General features: G+C 41.9%; 1 protein-coding gene across 7 annotated transcripts in view; it reads right to left on the reverse strand.

Moving 5' to 3' along the window:
* Nucleotides 1-218: 218 nt before the first annotated feature.
* Nucleotides 219-25289, reverse strand: part of cbfb (core-binding factor subunit beta) — a 30512-nt gene continuing 5441 nt past the window's right edge. For 2 of the 7 annotated variants that reach the window (XM_062390416.1, XM_062390414.1), the window contains 5 exons: nt 23391-23507; nt 22510-22539; nt 12633-12749; nt 12170-12265; nt 219-4882 (listed from right to left, as the gene is read on the reverse strand). In XM_062390416.1, the coding sequence (XP_062246400.1) occupies nt 4811-4882; nt 12170-12265; nt 12633-12749; nt 22510-22539; nt 23391-23507 (432 nt within the window). In that variant the 3' untranslated portion in view covers nt 219-4810. Of the gene's footprint in view, nt 4883-10914; nt 10981-12169; nt 12266-12632; nt 12750-22509; nt 22540-23390; nt 23508-25289 lie in introns of all 7 variants that reach the window. The other 5 variants (XM_062390420.1, XM_062390419.1, XM_062390417.1 and 2 more) reach the window with 5 other exon arrangements.

Raw genomic sequence — 25289 nt, forward strand, 5'->3', positions numbered from 1 at the left:
TTCTTTACCCTAGAATGGAAACTTTATATTTAAATACTTTATATTTATATCAAGAGCAGTAGCTCAAACTGGACAATCTAATCACCTTTTGAGTTTTTAGGACCACAGAAGGCTGCAATAGGTTCTCTCTCAGATTAGGAGGGGGGGGGGGGGTGTAGGTGAAGGGGTACCTCAGCTGCAACATGACAGGTCACCGCACAAAAACAGACTCAAATACACAAATTCATATGAGTTTATTAAGAAAAACATCTAACATTTCGAATTTGAATTTCTCCTATTTCAAATTCCTCCGAGAGGACAAGCTCAACCCTAAAACAGAGGAGAAGACAGATCGCACACACAGAGAAAGGAAAGTGTTCAGAAGCCATTACATAACACAGAGTTCTTCTTTGAATCTTTAAATGAAGCCAAAGTATAAATAACTTACACGAATACGAAGATAAACAGTAAAAAACAAAAAAGAAAGAGACGTTATTGTGGTTTATGTTATATCTTAATGCCTGCATTAAGAAAACTGAAGTATGGAGTATCAACTATGGTGGATAATCATTGAATAAAAGAATATTAATAATAATAATACACTTGGCTGGTGTATTGGGGACATTTGCGACAATGTGGGCACTTCCTAATGACAAAATAAAACTGGTTTATATCCATTAAGTTTCCAGGTTGGATCAGACTAATGAATTCTGACCCAGTTTCACCTCCTTCCAAGGTACACAAAGACGAATTAAAGGGGTCAACACTCTAGCTACATTTGCAAAAACAAATTTATTCTCAGGCGAACATGTTTGGGCTTGTGGTCTTCGTACGGGACTTCAAGACCCACAAGCTGAAACCTGTTGCTCTGAGAACAAAGTTGTTCTTTATCTTGTATGAGTTTGTTGCCTCCTCAGGTTTCACAAGACGCACGATGGCTGGTGATGTTGTTTCTAGGATTCATCACAGTGTGATGGCCGCTGCAGTAAATCATGTAGCAGGTGAACAGCTGAGTCCGTTGTCTTAGTGAGTCACTTCCAATCATGTGCAGCTGAACTTTGACCTGTGATATTTGCTTCGCATTTGTGTTTCCCTATCTTCACACTAAAATAGGAAAATAGTTTACCAAGAAGTATTTTTTTCCATATTAAAATGACAACTAAAGGCTGCCACAGGTTCTCTTTCATTTTTGGAAGGTGGCGAGGTGAGGGGTATTCACCTGCAACATGCAACGTCACCACTAGATGTCACTACATTCTACACATTGAACCTTTAATTAAATTGCGTCTTACAATTTGAAGTCATTATTCAAGTTGGTAAACTTGAAAAATTCTCTTTTGTCAGTTCACATAAGCAATTACCTCATAACTTATAAAAGCCCTAAACCTTTTATTTATGTCACCTGCTGTACCACCTACACTATTTGGTGCTCTGTCAGTGTCACTAATGTTAATACTGATAGAACAGTAATATATTAATATGTAGTTTGCACCACTGTCGACACTTGATGGATGTCAGAGCCCTGATATCCTCCACTGCTTGCACACAGGATTCAGTCTTATGGAAACATAGCAGCCACTGTAAATATGACTCTTTCCACAATTTGACCTGAGACTCCTCTCTGACCTCACAACATATGTCATGCCTCCTTAAAAACTATTCACTTCATTCACCGTCATTAACGTCACTTCACTTCTCACCTGCTGGACTTTTCTTGACAATCCACACTCGACCTAACCACAAAAATCCACTTTTCACCCCACTGACTCTGCCTCTAGGCAGAAAGTATGTTCTCTATGTTCGTCAACTTAATGAAGCAGCAGGTCACAAGGTCAGCTGCCTTTATATTAGAAGAGAAATGGGAGCATTGCAGCTTCTTCTCCCCTAAATCTCAGTGGGAAAGACATCAACCGAGGAAGCCAATGAGAAACTTAACTTCCTGACCTGAGGTTACCCCAATTATATCCTCCTGGAGCATTCGAATGTGAGGGTGACAGCTCTGCATTGTTATTGTTGTACTCTGTGCTCGATGATTTAGCTGCAGATGCAGGGAAACCGGAGGAGACCTTGTTAGTGGATGTTAATGAGGCTGTTAAGAAATCGTAGCTTTGCAATTTTAATAGTTTCCTTTGGTTCTAATTTCTGAGTCTTATGAAAATAATAAAACCTCTCTGTAGCCTCTCAAGCTGGGGAGCTATCACCATATCCATCACATTGTTTGAGTTTCAATACATCTTTCACTTTTTAATTAGAATTCTAATGGTTGTTTCCAGCAAAAACAAAATTTCTTAGCTTCAGAACTTAAAGTAAATCAGTACAAACACAATGTACAACAGTTTTCTTAGTTCATGTAAAGCTTAAACTTCTTTATAAGTCGAACTGACGAGAAACAAAAGCAAGAACAGAAGAGTTTTCTCGGTTATAATAATAATAATAATAAAACCGTTGAGTGCTGTAAATGTAAAACACAATGGAAAAATTAAATGAGCTTCTCGTTGCACAATATAAAAAATGTCGCTTAATAACAGGGCTCGAGTGAATCCACATTCAATGTATTTAACCCCAGGAAGTGGATTTCCTTGAGAGAAAAATCTAAACAAAAAAACGAAACAATAAAAAGACAATTAATGAAAAGAAAACATGAAAAAGAAACAAGCAACAATAGTCCTTAAAACTCCCAAACGTCCGGAGATATTTTCTTATTTTCCACTTAACATAAAACAGCCTACTGCTGATACTACAGGTTCATAACGAAGCCGAAAGATGGACAAAAAAAATGAGTACATGTACAGAAGGAGAAGTAATATAAAAAGTAAACATCATGACTTTCACACAAACAAAAAACAATAAGAGAAGAAGACATAGCATTTCATTACACTAGTGCTGAAACAGGACAGGGAATAGTATTCAGATGCGTTCAGGCTTTTTCCAGTCCTTCAGTGATGAGGAGTCTGTGGGTGATTGACGGATCCATCGATAACTGAGTCAGATCTATAGAAGGCACAGTCTTCATGATCTGAGATGATTAATGCTTATTGATTATGGTGCGTTTTTGAATAGCTTGTGATTATGTGTCCCTGGCTGAATCCATTTAAATGTAACTTTTCACTGGATAAGCATTTTCTCAATTTCTTTAAAGATAGGCTGTAATTTGTTTTCACCAGTTTCCCAGGGAAGAATTCAAGGACCTTGAAGAAATTATATTTGCAATTTACTGCAGATGAAATGAGTAAGTGAATTTAAATGTGGTTTCATAACTGAACTGTTGGGCCTTGGTGGAGAGTATATGCTCTCAGAGGGCCATTCTAATTATTGAATAAGAAAAATACATGTTTTCAGCTTTTTCAAATATGCAATTAAAAAATTATTTGGGTTTTGGCATTTTCCCCTGCTTATAAAGGAGTAATCATTCCTTCAGCTTTCTAATGAAGTCAATGGTTCCAGAATACAGGAATGACTTGTTATGATGCACCTGGGCTGAAGTAACACATACATCCAGGTATGTGAGAACATGTCGACGTGAGGCAAAATGTGGGAAACAAAAGTTTTGAGCTTTTTCTTCTCTGTTTTATCTAAGCCCCCTGCTGTTTGCGAGGACGCACCGGACGATGGAGCCTTGAATCACCCTCTTCCTCCCGACCAAAGCGCTGCACAGAGCAAACTCTGCAGATAAATAAGCTGCATAGGGAACGACGAAGAACACAGGAGAGCAGGCCTGTGCTTGGTTTCATGCATATCAAGAAAAATCCATGTGGAGAACAAGACTGATTGTATCACATAGTGCAAAACCCCTTGGAAGACAAAGGACATTTTGAATTTAGCCCCCCCGACCACCCCTCCCTCAACACTATAAACACCTCATCATTTCCACAATTGCTTCCAGAGCTGCAGATATCGGGAGTTTTCTTTGTGAACTCTGGCGCCTCGAGGTCGGAAGCTGCCTTTCTGTTGTATCTGGCGATTTCACAACAGCGACGGCAAAAATAAATCAATCAAATTATAGTACAGCAAAAACACAAATTTCTCTCTGGACGCTCTCCTCCCCTCTATAATCCCCTCCCTCCCTCCCCTCTCCAGCAAAGTGAACTTTGGTCTCAGAAAACAGCAGGTTTCAGGAAGTGAGCTGGGTGTAGTGGGGGCGGGGGGGGCGACAAGGGCACGTTCACACAAATGTGAGGTGTTGCACAACGCTGAGTGTTTTGTTGTCAGTCAACACTTCACTTTTGATACATGCCTGACTCGTAATCCTGACCAACGAGCCCTGATCGTGACCCTGAGCCAAATCAAGCCTCCGTCTCTCCTCCACCTCCTCCTGTTAATAACCCCCTCGAAATTCCTCTGCCTCTATATTCAACCTCTCGTATTAATAGAAAATATACCTTTGGTAATCCAAACCCCCCCCCCCCCTTCAATATTTTTAGACCTGGACAAAAAACATCTGAACTTTATCTTCTGTATCTGAAACTCTCGTCTCACTGGAGAAACTACTCCGACTCTGGATATGTCAACAATACACCCATGTTCATTCCTCTGAATTAAAATTTGTTCAAGTACTTCTTGTCAAGGTCTGTCGTTGCCTTTTAATCCGTCTTGTCTGTGGCTTTTATTCACTTTCAATTCAAATCAATTCAGGAAGTTTGTTTCCCCTCTACAATTCAAATATTCAAAATAATCTTGGCATTGGAAAAAAAGTCCTTTTCTAGAATAACGATGAGCAATTGGTCTAAAGCTTTTCTTTTCTATTGATTGTGTTGAAAGTGAACAGATTGCCAGCACCCGGTTTCCTCCTCTTCCTCCTTCCACTCCTTCCTCATCGCCACCCTCCTCCACCTCAGCGCATCTTGTGCTCCACGTCAGCGTTGGCCATGTTTGAGCCAGGGCTGGGGTCCTGCTGTCGTCTGGACTGGGGAGAGAGAGAGATGGAAGTATGGGAGGAGGAGAGAAGAGAGAGGAGAGAGGAGAGAGGAGGTGAAAGGTGAAAAAAGACAGATGAGAGGGAAGGAAGGAGGATATAAGAAAGGGAGGAGAGAGAAAAAAATAATAAATTAAGTACATATTTTAGATAAGATCTTTTTAAAGATACATTCAGTCTATCAAAAAAATATACACATTTAAACAGATTCTCCTGACTAGTATTTTCTCAATGATCAATGATATGCAAGTTTCTACTTTTTCAAATAAAGATGATTTGATTGGAGTTACGGAAATTCAAACTCACTGCGAAATGGACAAATGATGTTTATATCTGAAAAATGCAGCTGTCGCCCCACTTTACATTAAATCAACGAGTGAATGAAATATGTGGCAGAAGATCTGAGTAATTGAAACTTTCTTTCCTCCTGGAAATAAGGACATTTATTTTCCCCTGGTGAGATGTGTTCGATGTGCCAGCGTCTACGTGTGAGGAGCTTCTTCACATTAAACAACAACAAATCTATCATCTGTGGCACCTGCTGAATCTCTGTCTCACTTTCAAAACAGTGCCACGGACTTAGCGCTTCATTTGACGACTCATATAAATAGACACGTCTGTTTTGTGTTTTTATCACCTCCACCAAGGAGGCTGTGTTTTCACCAGGGTTTGATTGTTTGTCTGTTATTTAGCAGCATTACGAAAAAACTACATGAGAGACATGGGGGAAGGATGTTGTATGGTTCAGGGAAGAATCTGTTTAATATGGTTGTGGGTCTGGATCAGGGGGCAGAACCCTGACTTGCCATAACATTGCTAATATGGATGTTTTTTTGATGTTTTAACCAGTTTCCCAGGGAATAACAGATGGATCGTGATCTGCCACAGGGAACTGATATCTAATGTGAAATGTGGAGCAGATTGATTGAATTTAATTGGAATGTTTTGCCTTGGTGGAGGTGTGCGCTCTACTAAGTGTTATCCTGGTTGTTCCTATCGTTCATAAATGGGGTGCTGATGCCAGTTTTTACCTCTTAGGAGTTTGAACAGAACACAACTAGAACCTAAAATTAGGATTACCACAAAACAGTTTGGTTCCTGGGTTTCAGAAAGCTCAGGCTCTCGTAAGGCTTCAACAACACAGAGGTTGCGGTTCCTCAAAACCGACACTAGAGGGAGCCAGAGCGCTCTACTGTCGGGTACGTGCGACTGTTTACACTCTTTAACTGGTGCTGATATTTTCGTCAAGGTAGCTGGCAGACAGACAGGCAGACATATAAACTGGCAGACATGCAGGCTGTCTGACACACACACACACACACATTAGGTCATCATTAGAGGCCATCAGCATGACAGGACTTATATATATATACTAAATATATTTCATGACTGGGTATAGTGTGTGTGTATTTGTGTGAGCTACTGGCACGAGCCGGCTGCTGCTGCTGTAAAAAAATACTTGTGGTTATGTGTTTACACTTAAGTGATAGTTGGGAGAATTTAGCGGATGGGGCGGGGGTAAGGGGGTGAGAACGGGGGAGAGAGGTGAGAGAGTGTGGGCAGAGGTGAAGCGGGGAGCAGAGCAGACAGAAATGCAGACAGAGATAGTAAAGGGGTTGCTTAGTTCAACTGGAATGCAGTTTGTGTCATCTCAATGACTCACCGTAATAGCAACGTACACACACTCACATGCACACAAACAAACACACACACACACACACACACACACACATACAGTATGTCATGCTACCATTTCGACTCCTCACAGCCAGACTGACTCCAGTTTGTGTCTGTCTCCTCTGGAAAGCTTTCTGTAGCTTCATCAAAACGGCTGCCATCAAATATTCATGTGTGGCTCAATTAGAGCGACTGGATTTGGGCTGAAAGTGGCGTCACAATGAATTTCCACAGTGCAGCACCATCTGTGGTCTTCACTCTGCCCCTGTGCTCGTACTGAAGGATTCTGCAGCAGGTTTGATGGCAAATTTCAGAGCTGGTGCAAGAAAAAGAAACACCATGCAGCTTTTTAACTTAAAATAGCAGCTTCAAGATAAGTGTGGGGGTCTAATAACTTGGAATATGGAGAATGGTGCCGCTTCCTTCACCCTGAACGTCTGTTCTATGTAACTTTGGTGAGTGGGTACGATCTCCTGTGAGAAGTGAGGAACTGACTGAGAGTCACAGCTTCAATCCTCAGAATCAGGTCCAGCCAGTTGAAGAGTTGCAGCTGAACTGTAGATCAGTTAAAAAGTCGTAGAATTCATTAAAAACCTGCATTTCCTCCAATATTCAGCCGGAAACTTTTAAAATACAGAATTTGGTGGATTCTGGTCAAGGAAGCTGAGGATCATGGGTAATATCGAGTGTTCTGTTGTGTTTCAACTGCAGAGGGCGCTCTCGCTCAGTTAAAGTGACATAGTGTTGGTTTAAAGAGCCACATATTAACCTCAGGAGTGTCGGAGATGAAAAACTAAAAGGAAAATGACAGAAATCTCCAAATGAATGATAACGCTGGTACGAGCGCGTAAATAGGAAACTGTTTACAAACAAGTTCAACAACACACTGAAGCCAATTTGTTGTGGGAGAGTGTGATCATTCCAACAAAATAATTCTACTGGTTCTGAATCTTTAAAATTGCATTTACTGAATATACCTGAACTTTAAAAAAAAAATGTTTCAATTATAATTTTATATTCATTTTCATATCTTGACAACCTTCTCAGCATCAGAGCTATATTTTAAATCTGCTGTTGGAACTAATAACATTAACAGGTGATAATTACGTGATGAGCTATACCCACGGTTAACTGACTGCTGGGGAAAAAGGACTCTTTAGTTTCACTCATTCATCAGTCCACATTTAATCGTCTCAACTAAATACAATTTTGAGACGGACGAGACAGAATCCAAGCTGTGCAATAAATTCTGCAGAAATGAAGGGAGTGGTCTTTGCTAATCATAAGGGAAGAGGAGCTTTCTGTATTGATCCACACACAGATGGAAGCTTGCAGGGCCACTATAGGGCTCCTCACCACAACTCAATACTGGAGAAGTGTGTGTGTGCGTCTGTGTAATGGGTGTGTGTGTGTGTGTGTGTGTGTGTGTGTGTGTGTGTGTGTCATGTAGACCAGATTTGCTTTATCTGCGATTCTGTGCTCATATGTGCCTGTAGAGTATCTGAATGTGTCTGTGACTGTGTGTGTGTGTGTGTGTGTATGTGTGTGTGTGTGTGTGTGTGTGTGTGTGTGTGTGTGTGTGTGTGTGTGTTTGTAAGTCAAAGCAGGGGGTCTGATTGCGATCAATACTAATGATATATTAATGCTTTCAGTGCCAGCTCATCATTCACCACCAAATCTCTTACTGCGGAGCACTTGGGAGTCTGTGTGTGAGTGTTTGTGTTTGTGTATTTGTGTGTGTGTGTGTGTGTGTGTGTGTGTGTGTGTGTGTGTGTGAGAGAGAGTTAAAAGCCACATTTCTTCTTGATCGATTGCTTTTCCATCCATCACTCTGACAGGTGCCTTCTGACCTTCAGTGACTGGAATATCTGCTGCTTTTGGATGCTTTTTTTTTTTTTTTTATGTGCATCAATGACAAGGATTCAGGACTCGAGAGGGAAACCTCTTTATATTCATTCAGCAGCCACCGGGGAAAATCTTAATTATAAAGAAACCTACACTACCCAAGAGTGACATCACCAAAAAAACAATCCAGCTACCGACCATGCACACTGAAAGAATACCTCCATCAGGTCTCATCTTCAACTTTGAGCTACGTCAGTGTCAGAGTCCACTTCTCTGTCCTACGTCATATTTGTGTAAACGCCTCACAACACCAGCTTCTCTCGCACACCTCACTTCTTTGGTTCACTTTGCATTCTGGCCCATTTCTAATTCTTGTCTGATTAAATCCGGTAAGTGAACTTGTGATCACTTTTGCATGCACTTCAGCCTTTGGCACATTTTGAATGCAACCCTCATTATCTCCTAGAAAGCTGACTCAAACCTGCCGAGTCCCGGGTCAATGAACAGGACGGGTGGGTTGACATGCAGATCACTACACACAGAGGGAGGGAGTGTGGCTTCTGTTACTGCAGGACGCCATTAAAAAGCCCTATAACTTTATATAGACAACGGTTGTTGGCTGCTATATAAAAACCTCAAGACACAGATGTTTTGTTGGTTACAGATGTCGGCTTGAAATTATTAAATTTGAATATGAGACTCCACCAGCCATACATCAGTGTGTGCACCAGATAAACGAACTATACTAAAATGTTTGTCTCTGCTATTTTGTGTCACTCACTGTTGCTGTGTGCTGCCTTTTTGCATTTCTTCTTCACAAACTGATTATTATGTTTTATTTATTTACAACAGCTCACATGCAACACATTTATTAATCTGTCGAGTAGGAGAATAACTGTATATGATGCAACAAAGATGACACAAATTCGGTTGTTAGCTCTGAACTATGGAGAGATAAATAGATGGATGACGAGAGTGAGAGAGAAAGAGAGGCAGGAGGAGAGCTGGAGTTCAGACCACAGAAATGCTGAGGCTGAAACTGAGCAGTAATTTAGTGAAGATCATCAGTCACACCCTGAGAAGATTCCACTCATGAGACAAATATCACAATAACACGTCAAACTATCTGCAAGACAACGGGGAATATTTCTGTTGATTATTTAATTTTTTCGAAATGTTCTTCCATATTCAACATTAATCTATTCATCCACTACTTTCCATCTGTTGCCTCTGTTGGAGCTACTGGGTCACATTGAAGAAAACAGAACGAACACGGAAAAAAAACAGCTTATCAAGTCTGAAAATACTATGTCACTGTTTATTTCTGGGATCAAATATACAACAAGTTCACAGCCTCTGTTTTATTAAGGTCAGACAACAGCCGGGAAGGGAAAAGATTGAATATGGATTTTAATCGAGAACATCTGGCTCTGATGAATCCAAACAAAACTTTTTTCAACTCATGGGAAGTCATAACTCGAAGAAATTAATCTGTCATGACTCAAAACTCTTAAAAGCAAAAGACTCTTAATGACTTTCTAGACCTTGAACATACATCTGTACTCCAGACTGTAGCCAAACATACTTTAAAAGCCTTTTAAGTGGTAATTCATTAACAAAACATTTAAATAAAAATCACTATAACAGTGTTCGTGGATTTAAAAAGTTATATCGCTCAATTAATAGTGCTTTTGTTTTGGTGGGGTCTCAAAGCATCGAGCAGAGACTCTCAGTGTGGCTGAACCTGTTCTGGTCCCTCGACATTCATGTGAACTTAATGACTGCCATCATTCTTTTACTGTACATGATCTCACTGCAGCAAACCAATGAAGAAAGTTGAGATACTCCTGTTCATGATCACACCCATGTTCAGAGAGCTGTAGTTAAGTATGAAGAAAAAATGTTTTTTTTAAGAAGATGGCGGTGGTGGCACTTCTATCGATTCTGCAGGAGACACAAGGTTTTCTTTCTTTTATCCTTTTTGCCTTCGAGAGCCTCGGGGAGGAAACATGAGATCAGTCAGATGAAAGTCGACCTTCAAAAAAATGCCTCTTTCCTTTTTCTTTCCCTTCTTCCTCTCTGTTCTCTCCGTGTGATGCCTTTCTTTCCCTCTCTAATTTCAGACCAGGGCCATGTGCTGCAAAGCTGTGGTAGGTCTTGACTTGTGTGGGTGCGTTTGTGTGTGCGTGAGTGTAATTGTGCAAACTCTTTTTGATTCTGAGTGGATATTATAGTCATTGAATACATTAGAAAAGCATGCACGTTCACAAACACACACAAACACACTAACAAAGACGCACACAGGCTCGGTAACAGACACGTGCATGTTAAAATGCTTGTTGTTACAGAAAGAAAATAATAAACACAAGAATACATGTATATACTAATCGAGCAGGTGGACACACACACACACACACACACCTACACACACACACGCACACACACAGGGGGGTTTTAGTGCATGACAGTGTGACAGATGAGGAGAAATGAAGGAAACAGACCCTGTTCCTTTCTGCTGGCTGTCTGTCTGTGTGTCATCAGTCCCAGATTTTAGAAACCACAGGGTCCTAAAAAAATAAACAGTTTGGGGTTCATTGGTTGGGCGTTGTCTCGGGAAGGAGACCCCCGATCTCCCAGAAGCCTCGCTGGGAAGGTGGGTTCCTCTCGAGTATTGAAATGCACGTGGGACAGTTATAGATTTCAAAATGTAAAGCATGTGAATGACTGAATCTAAAGTCTATATAAGACACTGCAAACAGTATCACTATTAAATGATAATTTGAAAACATGCAATTTAAAAAGTGAAATGGGAACAAATTCATTATCTGAACAATCATTATGTTATTTTTCCACTTGAATCTGGTACAAAGTCAGGAAACTAGGTTCCCCGGGGCTTTTGTGGACACCTGACAAAAAACTGCACGAGTCATTCTCTAGCTCATTATTATGAAATCAAATCAATTATCAAATTAGATTTATCATCAAACTGATCATGCACTAAACCTACCAATTCAAACCGTAAGACAACTGTGTAATTACTGAAACACACAACCACACATCACACAACAGTAAGGTCTAAGGAAAGAAGATCAAACTGGAAATTTGACTCTGTGGTTTGAGTAAAACACATTAATAATACATATTATAAAAAAGTGATAACTATTCAGTGTCTTAAGAGCATCTGTAAAAAATGTCCAGGATCTAAAGGCTAAATTTCACATTTTACTTTCTAAAGAGACAATTTTCTAATTGTCTGCAAGTTACAAACTGAATATATGTGATGCTACGTTTCTCAATTTCACTTTAAATCAGAGAATAATACATTTCCAGTTGTGTAAATCAAGTCTTGCAAAGCCAACCTGCAAATCTTAAATTCCCTTTGCTCACTGTGGTCTGTCAAGACTCAGACATAGACATTTGTGACAAGAACAACTTTGCATGTGTACATTTAAATGGAAAATTTGTGGAACTGTCATCGGTTCCTATTTTCAAATAAAAACAATTCATTATTCATTAATTTCGCAGAACGTGTGTTTAGAGTAAAACACTGAATCTTCACTGCTGGGTGTGGTCACAGAGTAGAGTACAGATTAATTACACCCTCCATTTGTTCTTATATTTTCCTTTTTCACCTGACTTGTGAAATTCTGCTCGTCAGGTTCACGGTCGCTATTTTTTTAATGAAGTTTGAGGTTGGCTTTGCAGGTTCATGATAAGGAGGCAGATCCTTGCATCAACAGCCCCCGGCCCTCTCACCTCCAGATCCTCTCTGTGCGATCGGTCTCTGTCTTCAAAGTCTCTGGTTCTGCGTCGGGTCTCTTCAAAAGCTGCCTGAGCCAAAGCGTCCTCCTGCTGCACACACACACACACAAACGCACAAAAACACACACACACGCACACACAAACAGAGGCAAAGAGTGTGTTTATCTTTCCATGATGAGGAAAGTCCCAAAGACACGAGCTCTGGGGTGAAATGATGTTAAATTTATTTCACATCTTTTTGATTATTAAATTGGTGTTTGTGTTCTTGCTCGATTAGATGATGTGAAACTACAGTGCAGCTGTTTGTGATATTTAAAACCACAAATGTAGTTTTGTTACGCTTGGGAAACAACCGAGATATTAAGAGGAAACCGAGTTGAAAGGATGACGTGGAGTATTTTGTTTGATCTCTGAGCGTATTCAGACAAATGTGAGATAAAGTGATGTAAGGTGTTACCTGTGCCCGCTCATCATCATACTCCAGGTATCCCATCCCATCCAGCCTCTGCAGGTCGATCCAGCCCCTCCACATCACACACACCCCATTCAAGATCATAGGTGCTTTTAAATAGACCTGCAGAGAGAGAGAGAGAGAGAGAGAGAGAGAGAGTGAGAGATAGAGAGAGAGAGATTAATAAATAAAGATAAAAGCCAGACACAGCTCATTTGGACATCCCTGCAGTGCTCTACTTTACTGTCAGTGCTGCAACACATTTAAATGTGTCCTATGCATAGACTGTGATATTTCATCCCGTTTTTATGACCTCAAATAACTAATTAAAAAGTTACATTATAAATTAACACTTGAACAAACATCAGTGCAATAGGAACTTTCTAAATTGACAGAGACTGTCTGTGATATTGGTATTTGTCTCCACGTTCCATCCACTAGCATGGAGGAGGCAGGGATTAATGGCCCGTACCACTGCCAGCCAGTAGGTGGTGCCCAAGACATGTTGGCTTCACTTTTAGAGAACAGTCTATGATACTGTGTGAGACTCGACATTTGCTGTATTGACTTTAAATTAAGTTGCTGGGTTGGTATGTTTGGTATCTTCTTTTTTTTGAGTCATGTTGTAAATAAATCCGATGTTTGACTTGTTCAGAATCTCGTTCTCTGACCCTGGGAAGAAAACACTGGCCGACCATAGATCGTATGTTCGCCTCAAGCAGGAGCAGCAGCTTCATATGACGCAAAACCATGAGAGACTCTCGGCTCTTCCTCCAGAATAATACCGAGCTCTGTGTCCCCCCACTTCGCTGTGACTGCTGTGAATGAGGAAAACCACAAACTACGTCCGAACCTCGCCCGGCACAATCGATTGCTGGAGTGGTAATGTGAGTGTGAGTGTGTGTATGTGTGTGTGTGTGTTGTACTGAGTGGAGGCGAAGAGATCACAACTTAACATCATGTGCTTCAGACCCATTTACTTCTTATATGTGTGCATTCATTTGTATAGCCAGTGCTCAGGCTCTGATACGGTGGTTTAATTATTTGTCAAGAATGTGACAAATATCTTCTTATCCTCGGATAATGATCTCATCATTCTCATTTTTGAAAATGTACGTGTTTGTAGTTCAGTTCTCGTCTCACTTTGATTAATTCTGACAACAACAAAAAGAGAACGGCATCACTATCGGTCAGAGGCCGTGTTTGTCGTCATTGACCTTGTGTGTAGTCTATGTTTTGTCTTGTGTGTGAGAGACAACAGGGAGAAAAAGGTTCTCACTTCTATTCTGTGAGCAACGTTCTCCTCCAGGAGCACAAAGAGCAGCTCAGTCAGACAGAAGGAGGAGGAGGAGGAGGGTCGGCCGCACTTTGTCTCTCTCCTGGTTAGGTTACATGGCTGTGGCTCTTTGCCAGGACGGCTGCAGTGTAACCACCAAGTATGTGAGTGTGTACACGTCTGTGTGTGTTTCCCTGAGCCGAGGGGAATGTGCTCATGTGTAGGATCACAGAACTGTTCCTCTGTTTAGATTTGCCAGAATGTCTGGAGGTTAATCCGGGCTGGTGCAATGTGGATTTAACTTAACTGCCTCTAAAATTGGGACAATAAATTATATTTTGTGAAGGGGAGAGCTTTTTTTCTGTTTTTTTTTCCACGTCCCGCAGAGAGAAGCCGTATTTGAATCCTCTCTGGAGGAATCAGATCCGTCTTAGAACAATTCTAAAATACATAAAATGTCCATAAATCAACTTCCACGTAGCTTGTGGCAGCGTACAGCTCTGTTATATTAATACATATCTCAATATTGTCCTTGATTTCTTGATGTCCAAGTTTGTGCAATATGCAAATCAAAATGGTTTCATAAGGAGACTGTTGGGCGGAGCTATGTGCTCAACAGTGTGATATTATAGTTTTTCCTTATTAAATAACCAGTGTTGATCCAGGGAAATAAAAAAAAACACTGTTTTGCTTCCAATATTAAAAATATAATAATTTCAGTATCAGTATATGACTCCTAATACACACAGGCGTTGTTCCAGATCTGCCGGATGTTCAAATTAGCAGCTATCTGCAAATAAAGCTTTTAAGATGATATATAACAAATTAGTATTTTGTCTTTTTCATATATTTTAAATTTCATTTGTGATTTAATAACAAAAAATGTAATCTCTCGTTTCTCTTCTTCTCTTTCTCTCTCAGTCTTCTTCTTTCCCACGGCACTAATTTCCACAAGGACAAGACACCACTCAGTGCGTTTTATTCCCAGGGTAAGTATTTAGGAGTAAATGAACAAAGTCACACTATCCCCTAAAAACACACACACATACATACACACACACAAAGATGAGTAGATTTAACTGTGTGACACCGGCCAATCGCCACGTTCCTGCATTTTTACTCAGGCTATTTTTGGACAGTCTCTCTTTCTTACCACAGCTACCCACACTGCACCGGGGCTGCAGGGGAGACCGCACCCCAAGAGACTGTGGGTTTTTGTGTGTTTATTCGCATGAATGTTTTTCTGTGTGTGTGTGTGTGTGTGTGTGTGTCTGTGTGTGTGAGAAGGAGAGCGAGCGAGCAAGAGAGAGGGGAAAATATGTTGAAATGGCCCAACCACAGACTTCCTCTGAGAGAGAACCATGTCAACCCCCACATCCATTTACCAGGGGGCGTTCGCTCACACAAACACACATACACACACACACACACATACACACACACTCACTGTGAGTGAATGAGAAACACAAGCCGGGTGAAATGCAGTGGAAATTTAGCCTCACTTTAAAACCGAGTGCAGTAGATAAGTCAACGCCTAACGACCACCTCGTGGTGACCCGGCAGCAGCTCGCTGTGACACCTCATGCTTCCTTTGCTTCATCACACATCTGTATCTGTTGTGTACGTTAAGTGTTGTCACGTCAGTTTGTTGTGTGATTCTGCTGCGAACACTATCATCATGTTTTTGTCGACAGTCGTGTGTGTGTGTGTGTCACATGTTTCCGAGTTTCCGTGACAAACACAACGAGAGTGTTGCAAAACATCGTGGCCTAAATTTGGAGGATTTCTTTTTGCAGCAGGATTGTTTCACTGGATCACGGTGGATCATTTTCATACACTGAGTAGTGAGGGTTTGAAGTTTCGTGAATTAGGATTTTTTTTTTTTTTAATTGTCCGCTCGATCTTATTTCCTTCAATTTGACTCCATCAGCTTTGTTCAGCAAAGACGTGAACACACAGTGATACGCTCGAGTGTCGGCAAATCAAATCTCTCACTTCTGATGTGAAACTCTCAGAGCTACCGTGAGGGCTTCCTGCACTGTGTGTGTGTGTATGTTTGTGTGTGTGTGTGCGTGTGTGTGTGCATGTGTGTTTGAGAGAAGAGAGAAGAGAGAAGAGAGAGAGAGGCAGAGTGTGTGTTGGCAGAGACTTTGTGCCACAGATGTAAAGGGATGGTTTGGCACAGTAACTCTCATTCAGCCTCTTGCCAACCATCTAGTCAGCACAACTGCCTACACGCACGCACACGCACACACGCACACACACACATGCACGCACCCACGAGGTGTACCATCACAATGGGTATCTGTGTTTTCAGCCATGTGAATTGTGACAGTCTGTCTCTCCCACGCACACACACACACAAATAAACAACAAAGACGTCAAAAGATTTCAATATTCTTCTTCTAATCCTCCTTCATAACCTGTCTCCCTCTTTCTTTATTTTTTCTTGTTTGTGTGAGTGTGTGAGTGTGTGAGTGTGTATGTGTGTATGTGTGTATGTGTGTATGTGTGTATGTGTGTATGTGTGTATGTGTCTAAACTGGAGACACCAAATGATTTAGAGCAGTAATTATGTTATTATCCATTAGAATGTTACATCAATGAATGTCACAGTGTGTGAGTGAGTGTGTGTGTGTGTGTGTGGATCATTTAGATTAAAGATGGAATCTATCTCTTGAAATCTGGGTGTGTGTTAGTCACACAATAAATCTCTGTGCATGTGTCTGAGTCAGCAGCGAGTCACACACAACTCATACGCTTTCGCTCTGTCTCTTTCTTTCTCTCGCTCTGTCTCTTTCTTTGTCTCGCTCTGTCTCTTTCACTCGCTGTCTTTTTCTTTCTTTCGCTCTGTCTCTTTCTTTCTTTCGCTTTGTCTCTTTCTTTCTTTCTCTCGTTCAGTCTCTTTCTTTCACTCGTTCTGTCTCTTTCTTTCTCTCGTTCAGTCTGAGTCGGGGATAGAGGAGCGAGAGATGAGCAGGAGGACGCAGATTACAGTATTAATCACAGTGACCACATCACAGTGGAAAAACGCAATTTTGCAACACCTCTCATTTGATCCCAGTCACATCTGAACAATTTACCGAAGAGTCTGTTGGTGCGACATGATACTCACATCAAAGACCTAAAGAAAATCCAGTTGTTCTTTCCCTCGCTCTTTTCTTTAACAAAGCTGAGATGAAAGATAAAGGTGGCGTTTGTGTGTTTGTGTGTGTGTGTTTGTGTGCGTCAGGTGTGACAGCAGCAGGTGGAGATAAAGCACGTTACTGGCCTTCTGTTCCTAATCCCAGACTGAATGCAGCCTAACGTCCTCTGGCCTATTATCTGACACACACACACACATACACTCACACACCACACACCACACACCACACACACACCTGCTCGGCGTAAGTATAATAGCACGGTGCTTCTCCTTATGCATGATCACTCTCTCTTCTTCTAACGTCCCACCCTATAATTATAATGGCTGCAAATCAACATGACACACACACACACACACACAGACGCACACACACCAGTGTCACATGACACACAGGGACAGCCAGGTCATCCAGGTTGATGTCAAATGTGTTTGTGTGAAGGTAATGAGGGAGGAGAGGGAAGGTAATGACCTGCAGACGTGACACGGATCATTTTCAAGAGATCCAGAAACCATTATTTATTTTTTTTGGAATAGAAACATTTAAAACTTTTGTCGTGTCGCATGTTTTCTTTAGCAAAACTATTTGTCCACTGGTTCACTGGCAGTTTGTGTCTCCATTGTGATTCAATGGGCCCCATCTGAGGCTCTAACTGCCTTCAGACACATAATGTGAATTTTTGCTATATGCAAAGTGTCTGTGTGCACAGGAGGACCAATAACCACAGTTTGTTCCCTGTGACATTCATGAACATGGAAATATTATGCAAATCCACACGTTGGTTTGGTAACTCTATCTGCAGCCAGAGCGGCAGAGAGAGACACAAGGAAGACAGTTGCACTGAAGACCGACTGGAAGCTCCACAACACAAAACTCCATCAGTAACTCTTCTACTCATTCAAACACCATCAAGGTTAAGGCAGGTTACGGCTGTTGAGACAGACCAGGGGACAGAAACATGATTTAACCTTTTGACCCACAAACCAGCAGACACACACACACACACACGCGTCCTCACAGGTGAGCTGAGTTGTGTTACTGGAAGAGACGGCCTAAGAATAGAGGAACGAAGCTGACACACACATGCAGGATTTCACACCAGACTGACGGCCCTGCAGGTTCCTGTCTGAACCGATTGGCTCTAGTTATTCTTCTTCACAATATTGACACACACACACAGACACAGACACACACCCAGACATAAAGCGATGCCAACACACACAGCATATAAAGAGAGTACCCTGTCTGTATGTTTGCCGCAGTGCCTTATGGGAGTGGGTGTGGTAATTGAGGCCTCGAGCAGTAAATATGACACTCTGTGGGAGGAGTCGGACAATGTGTGTGTTTGTGTGTGCATACGTGTGTGTGTGTGCGTGTGTGTGTGTTTAAAGGGAAGAAGTTTTGTCGTGCATGAACGTCTTTTCAGGGACTCTAGGAACAGAAAGTTAATTTATACTTATTAATCACTCAGAACACACAATGAAAAACACAATCCTCCACACACACAGACACACACACGCGGTTGAATGCAAGAACAGCAGCAGAAGCAGAGGGAACCAATTAGTGGTCTGGCTTTGATGATGTCACTGACAAATCACGCACTAATGGCATAGCTTCCGTTCAAAGGGAAACACAACACCGCACACTGCACAGCGCACATATACACAGACACACACTAACACAGACACCATTCACTAACACAGACACACACTTGAAGTTGGACAGAGGAGAAGGGTTAAAACTGATGAAGGGAAAACGAGACAGGGAGGAGAAAGAGAGTAAGAGAGAGAGAGAGAGAGAGAGAGAGAGAGAGAGAGAGAGAGAGAGAGAGAGAGAGAGAGAGAGAGAGAGAGATCACTGCCGTCAACTTTTTGAATTTGAATCTACATTGATAAAGAATGAAGAAATTTCTCTCTCTGCCTTTTTGCTGAAACCCAGGAACCTCAAGTAGAAAAGGACACACACACACACACACACACACACACACATACACACATACACACAATCATACAACACTGAACAATCAGGTTCTAGTAGTGATTTGATGGAACATTCTTAGGTGGTTGAATAGATAAATCAAGATTTTAACTTTAGGTTTAAAGTATTAATGGTTGATCCGACTTGCAGAGTAAAGTTGGTTGTAGGTGTGGAGCTGCACGGCTGCAATGGGACAATGACCTATTTACCCAGTTCCCAGCTGTGTCCATATTTGCTAATTCTCTTACTTCTTTCCTCCATCGGGACAATAATGGAATCTAATCGTACAGGTTGGAGAGCAAATAGAACAGAAACGAAGCAGAAACTAAAATCTGGGAATTGACGCATCAATTTGAAGGCAACAGAAACTAAAATACTTTATGGTTATCAAGTAATTAGATTAACAGAAGATTGAGTTACTTAGATTTTCTGTGGGCTGAAGCTTTAGTTTTTGATTTGTTCTTAAATTAGTTTTTGGTCTCAGACATAAATCAGCATTTTTATTGGATGATGGATTTAAAAAGTTCAGATGAAAAATATGGACTTTGAGTGTGTTGGCTTTGTTCTTGTAGATTATCGATTGTTGATCGGATTCTCTCTGGTTAATTGGTAAATTAAATGATAAATGTTGTAAATTCCGACCTAAGAGAATGAATGAAGCTCTGCACATGTGTGTTTCTGATCTCAGTTCTGCGTTTGAACTCCCCCCCCCCCCCACAGTCCGACCTCTTCCATCATAAAGTTGAAAGAGCGTCATCTGCTTCACATTCACTCCTCCTCCACATGACCACTAATGTCTCTTTGTCTCTTTCTGCCTCTTTTCACTTGTTTCTCTCTCTCTCTCTCTGCTCGCTCTTGTTTACTGTTTATATGTTTGTGTGTAGACTTGCATACGTCAGTGTGGCGCCAGCGTCTCATCGGCATGCAGGGGCAGTGCTGCAAACACACTCACTGTGCACACACACACACACACACACACAGACACACACACACAGATATGCATAGCGACTACCTTCCAAACCTGATTCCTGCGGGTTACCAGTATTATTATTATTAATAATCTCAATGTCCAGAGTCACATCCTCAGATATGACTTTTCCAGCAGCAGAGGATCTGTAATGGAGATAGTTTCCAAACCACATCTCGACGTTTTTTCCTGACTGAAAAAACTGTATGTGCCCAGAACGGTCGACTCGGTTAAGTTCCCTTCACTTTGACACTGAAGTGAAAACGTGATGGGAGCATAATGACATGTTAATCAGTTGAACATGTCTCACCAGTAGCGCTCCTCGCTCAAGATCACTTCACTTTACTTTGGACCTATTTTCAAAAAGCTGTGGTGCACTAGGCGCAGCATCAGCGGTTAACATCTGAAGAGAGGGAGAATGACCAGTATCAGTGTTTTCCTGCAGCACACAGGACGAGTGAAAAGCCTTTTATCAGGAAGCGCGACAAACGTTTGACAGATTCAGAGTGAAAAGGTTCAGTCACTTAAGAGAGAGAGGGAGAGATGAACGAGTACGTGCACAACTGCAATTTGAAACTCCGAGGTGTGACCTTCTTCGTGGATGGTAAAAACTTTACGGATGATGGAGCGAGCATGCAGCTGTAAAATGCAGGAACTGATTCAAACACAAAGTAAGAGATCTCCTATGTTGTTATGTAGCGGGACAAATACGAATATGGCGGGCTGCCACAGTTTCGATAGTGAAGGGGAAACACCAGTTTGATTTGGAGAAAAATTAAAAGGACCCTAAATTTACCTTTTTGCATGAAATGCTATTTTAGACAGGAACGGCCATTTTATCACTAAGCTAAAAGCCACCAGAGCCCATTCAGGAAAACAGTAGTTTTACTCCACAGAACAAAGAGCTGCTGGTCTCGCTGCCTCAATCACTCAGTTTGTTTGTGTTATTGTGTTAACTTGAGGTCGTCGCAGACACACACAACTACACAAACTGCAGTCTGTTGAATCTAAGGCGTTCGATGCTAAAACTCGTGTCCAGTACAGGGTTAACGCTTGCTATCAAGTTAGCAGCTAGCACTAAAATTAACCTCCGCCACAGCTGGCTCCCATTAGCACTGTGCTTCTACTCTCCCCCCCATTTCCCCCCGCATACACACACACACACACACACACACACACACACACACGCACACACAGTATATTTTATCCGCCAAGTTCAACCTGGCTGCGCTACCCTTTTGGTTTGGCACCGTCTGTGTTTGGAAAACGAAGGCGGGAGAGAGAGACGGATGGAGAGGGGGGGGGGGGGGGGGCGAGTGAATTGAGGGAGGATGGGAGAGAACGAGGGAGGAGATGATCGACGGACGGAGCAGGGGGGATGCACGGGATGGGAACGAGGATGCATGCAGAGAAACACAAGGAGTGGAAAGAGGGAAGAAGGGAGGGATGGAGGAGAGAGACGTGCAGCATGGACGTGCATATAAAATGCCACAAGAAAAATAAACAGAGGAAGGAGCCGGGGAATCGGAGAGAGAGAAAAACATGTGGGGGAAAGTAATAAAAAGAATGAGAGACGGGGCCAGAGCTGCAGCTTGGGTCTGAATCCCAGCTTGTGAGCTACTGTCTCATCCTCCTCTGCCTCTCTTCAGTTTATCGTTCAGTCACTGTCTTTTAATCAGATTTCCCTCCACTGTTACTGGGAACGACTACTGGTCATTCGTTTGTTTACTGGTCTCACAGAAAGGAAATGGATGAAACCGGGAGAGAAAGAAGCCAAGCCTAACAAGTAGGAAATAGAGTCTTAAACAGTTCTAGGTGATATGAAGTATTTTGGCAAACAATAAAAAGCTCTATTGTGTTGCAAAAGCTCGAAATGTCCCCATGCATCAGAGATCTGTGTGTGTCTGTGTGTGTATTTGTGTGTATGTGTATGTGCATTAATTAAGAGAAGAGGTTGCAACGTACACAAGATTTCTGCCCTGGTCTGACAGTTGTATTCTGCAGGGAGGTCCAGAGGTAGCAGTGGCATGGTGTGTGTGTGTGTGTGTGTGTGTGTGTTAAAAATATACACTAAACAAACAATTAAAGGCTCTGCACTGGCTCTGCCGCAGAGTGAAGTTGTCTCAACATCTTTTTACAGTGCAGTGCACTCATGAAAACACGTCCTGCACTCGCCTGTCATGTTTCATACGAGAGGGACATGAAAGGACATCACAGAGAAGAACACGAGACACACACTCAACTTGTGTCTCGTGTTTGGAGGAGGATGAAAACAAACACAAGTTACTGTGAGGAGCAGGACTTTTGTTTTTCAGTTCAATATATGATTGTGGATGAAAAGAGCACATAACAGAGATGTTTATGAGAATCCTCAGATGTGTGTCTGTGTGTGTGTGTGTGTGTGTGTGTGTGTGTGTGTGTGTGTGTGTGTGTGTGTGTGTGTGTGTGTGTAACTGCTAGCCTCATTAAAACTAGCATCATTGAGGTGACAAAGAAGATGATGTTGTCGAGAATACTCACACGCGCATTCTTTTTGTCTTTGTCTGACACCTATAAACACACACACAGACACACACCTTTACCAACTATCAGAGCACTTGTGTTAAATAATTAACAGTGTGTGAGATTAGTCCGTCAGCCCTGGGCCACGGAGGTCTATTGATTTTCCCAGAATGCATTTTTAATGAGCTGCCAGCCGGCATTCATTTCAGCTGGCCAGTGTCCGTGGACGGCCTTCTGACACTAACACACATGCACAGACACACACACACACACACACACACAAACACACAGTAACACACTCACAAACACACTTAGCACCAGGGGAGACAATTAACATACACATAAACACAGCAGCAGCTCCACTGTATTGTGGATGTCCCTGTGACAACAGCAGGAAACTAACTTCCTCTGAGCTCTTTACGTTGTTTCACTTTGTCGTGAATTGTTTTTCCTCATTGATCCGTTGTGCGACAGGACGCTCAGCAATGATTTGACCAGTGTGACCAGTTTGACCAGATCAACATGAATTGTTCCCTTTACTTTGACTTTGTGGACGTGAGCAAGGCCCCACATCAATCTGCCGTCTGTCGAGAGCTGTTGGACTCATTTTAACAAAATGAAAGAGGAACTGAGAGCATAAGAGTGGGAGGAGACGGACGTGTTTCTGCAAAGGCTGTTTTGGGATGAAGTGAGTTGGGATGAACCAAGGTCACATGACTAAAGAGGTGCTTGGGGGATTCAATCACAATATCTCTTTTCACCTTCCATCTGCTGCAACTCAGACTGTGTGACCTTTGCAACAGGTGAAGGGGAAATGGAGAGACGTGTGTGTGTACGTCACGTGTGTGTGTGTGTGTGTGTCTTTGAGAGGGTGTGTGGATGTGTTGCACTCGTCCTACCTTTCCAGTCTCTCTTTCAAAGTCGACATATTCCCTCGTAGGAACCTGTCGCTGGTCTCCATGCACGTTGGCTGGAAAGAACTGGAGAGAGAGGTTGGTGCCTGTAGCTACAAAGGCCTGGAGAGAGAGGGGGGGAGGGAAAGAGGGTGGGGTTTTATTTCAACAAAATAAAACGTACAATCAAACAGAGAGAAAAGCAACATCGTCACAATCCCACTAGTGGATTTCTAGTCACTGGATTAATAAATGTCAATGTTGAGGCCAAAATACATGTGTGGCCCCCCTGGTGGCTGGCTGCAGTATAGCTCACAAACGTCACCTCCTCCACGTTTGCAGAACGGACATGGATCAAAATAAAATGTCAAAATTAGACATACAAATATTTCTGGAAGCTGGTTTCTGTCATTTAGGTGAGTTCTTATCACACTGATGTTAGATCATTTGTTCTGGTAAGTTTGGTTACTGGTTATTGGTTAAGCTGAGACTCACGATTGGTAAAGCCCACGAATCTGCGGGACCTTGATATGTCAGCTTCACGACAAAATCCCTACTGTGAGGACTCTGGCTCTAAATGACATCACCAGCACTAAATATTTTGGCATCATAAAGTTCTAATGAAAGATTTAAAATGGAATTGCATTATGGGAAATATAACATTTGGGGGAGTTTGACTCAAACTTCAATCGGGAAATTATTTTTTGGGAAATGTTCTGTTTCTCAAGGTCGTCCATCTTTAAGGAGATAATACAGTGAACTGCTGGAGAGAATTTTTTGTTTAGTTGCAGCAGAAGTTTAAGAAAAAACTTTTTCAGATGGTTGCTGCAAAACTAACTGAATGCTTGAATAAGTTTAAATGTCTTATTTGGGTCTTGAAGCGTTTAAATGTGACACAATTTACATAAACACACACACACACACACACCCTGAGATACTTCTCGGTCTAACCGCTCTCTTCTTAAAACAAAAGCTCAGAGTGAACTCCTGCCCACACACACACACGTCCGACATAGAGAGACATAAATAAAATTAAAATCAATAGAAAGCATTTCTCTATTGCAGTCAGAAAGCAATGAATTACAGAGAGACAGAAAATCAAGTTAGAAATGGCTGTTTTTTTAATGCATGTGTGTCTTTCTGTGTGTGTGTGTCTGTGTGTGTGTGCTGTGTTGTCTTTGCTGGGACAGATCAATACTAAGGGCATTAGGGCTGCGACTGAAGCTAGAAGCATATGAATTATGCACCCTGTCAAATCTGTTCCTCATCAGAGAGAGAGAGAGGGAGCATGAAAGAGAAACACTGGATGAAGGAGAGAGCAACACCGAGCAGGAGAAGAAGAAGAAGAAGAGAGGCATAAAGGAGGGAGAAAGCTGAAAATTATTAAGTGTGTACATGGACACACAAAGAAGAAACGTCTCACACACCCATGTACACACACACACACTGAAACGAGAGCGCAGAGAACACCCGAGTCATCGTTTCTGCTGTATTTAAAGTATTGGATTACAACCATCTGATACCAATTTGCTGCCTACTACTGCTGGAAAAGAAAGAGAGGGAAGGAGAGTCTGAGGGAGGAAAGAGAGAGAGAGAGAGAGAGAGAGAGAGAGAGAGAGAGAGAGCGAGAGAGAGAGAGAGAGATGGAGGGAAACACAGAGACAAAGGAGGAGGAAGAAAAAGTGAGTGAAGCGGAGAGAAACGAAATAGAGGAAGAGGGACCAGGGGAAGGACGACATGATGAATGTAAAGAAAGTAAAGAGAGAGAGAGACAGAGAGAAATGACATGGAAGTGAGATGAAGAGAAGACGAAGGAGAAGAGAGCAAAGGAAATGAAATAAAAGAAAGTAAAGAGAGACAGAGAGAGAGAGAGAGAGAGACAGAGAGAGAGAGAAAGAGACAGAG

The sequence above is a fragment of the Platichthys flesus genome, chromosome 6, assembly GCF_949316205.1.
Source record: "Platichthys flesus chromosome 6, fPlaFle2.1, whole genome shotgun sequence".
NCBI classification, from domain to species: Eukaryota; Metazoa; Chordata; class Actinopteri; order Pleuronectiformes; family Pleuronectidae; genus Platichthys; species Platichthys flesus.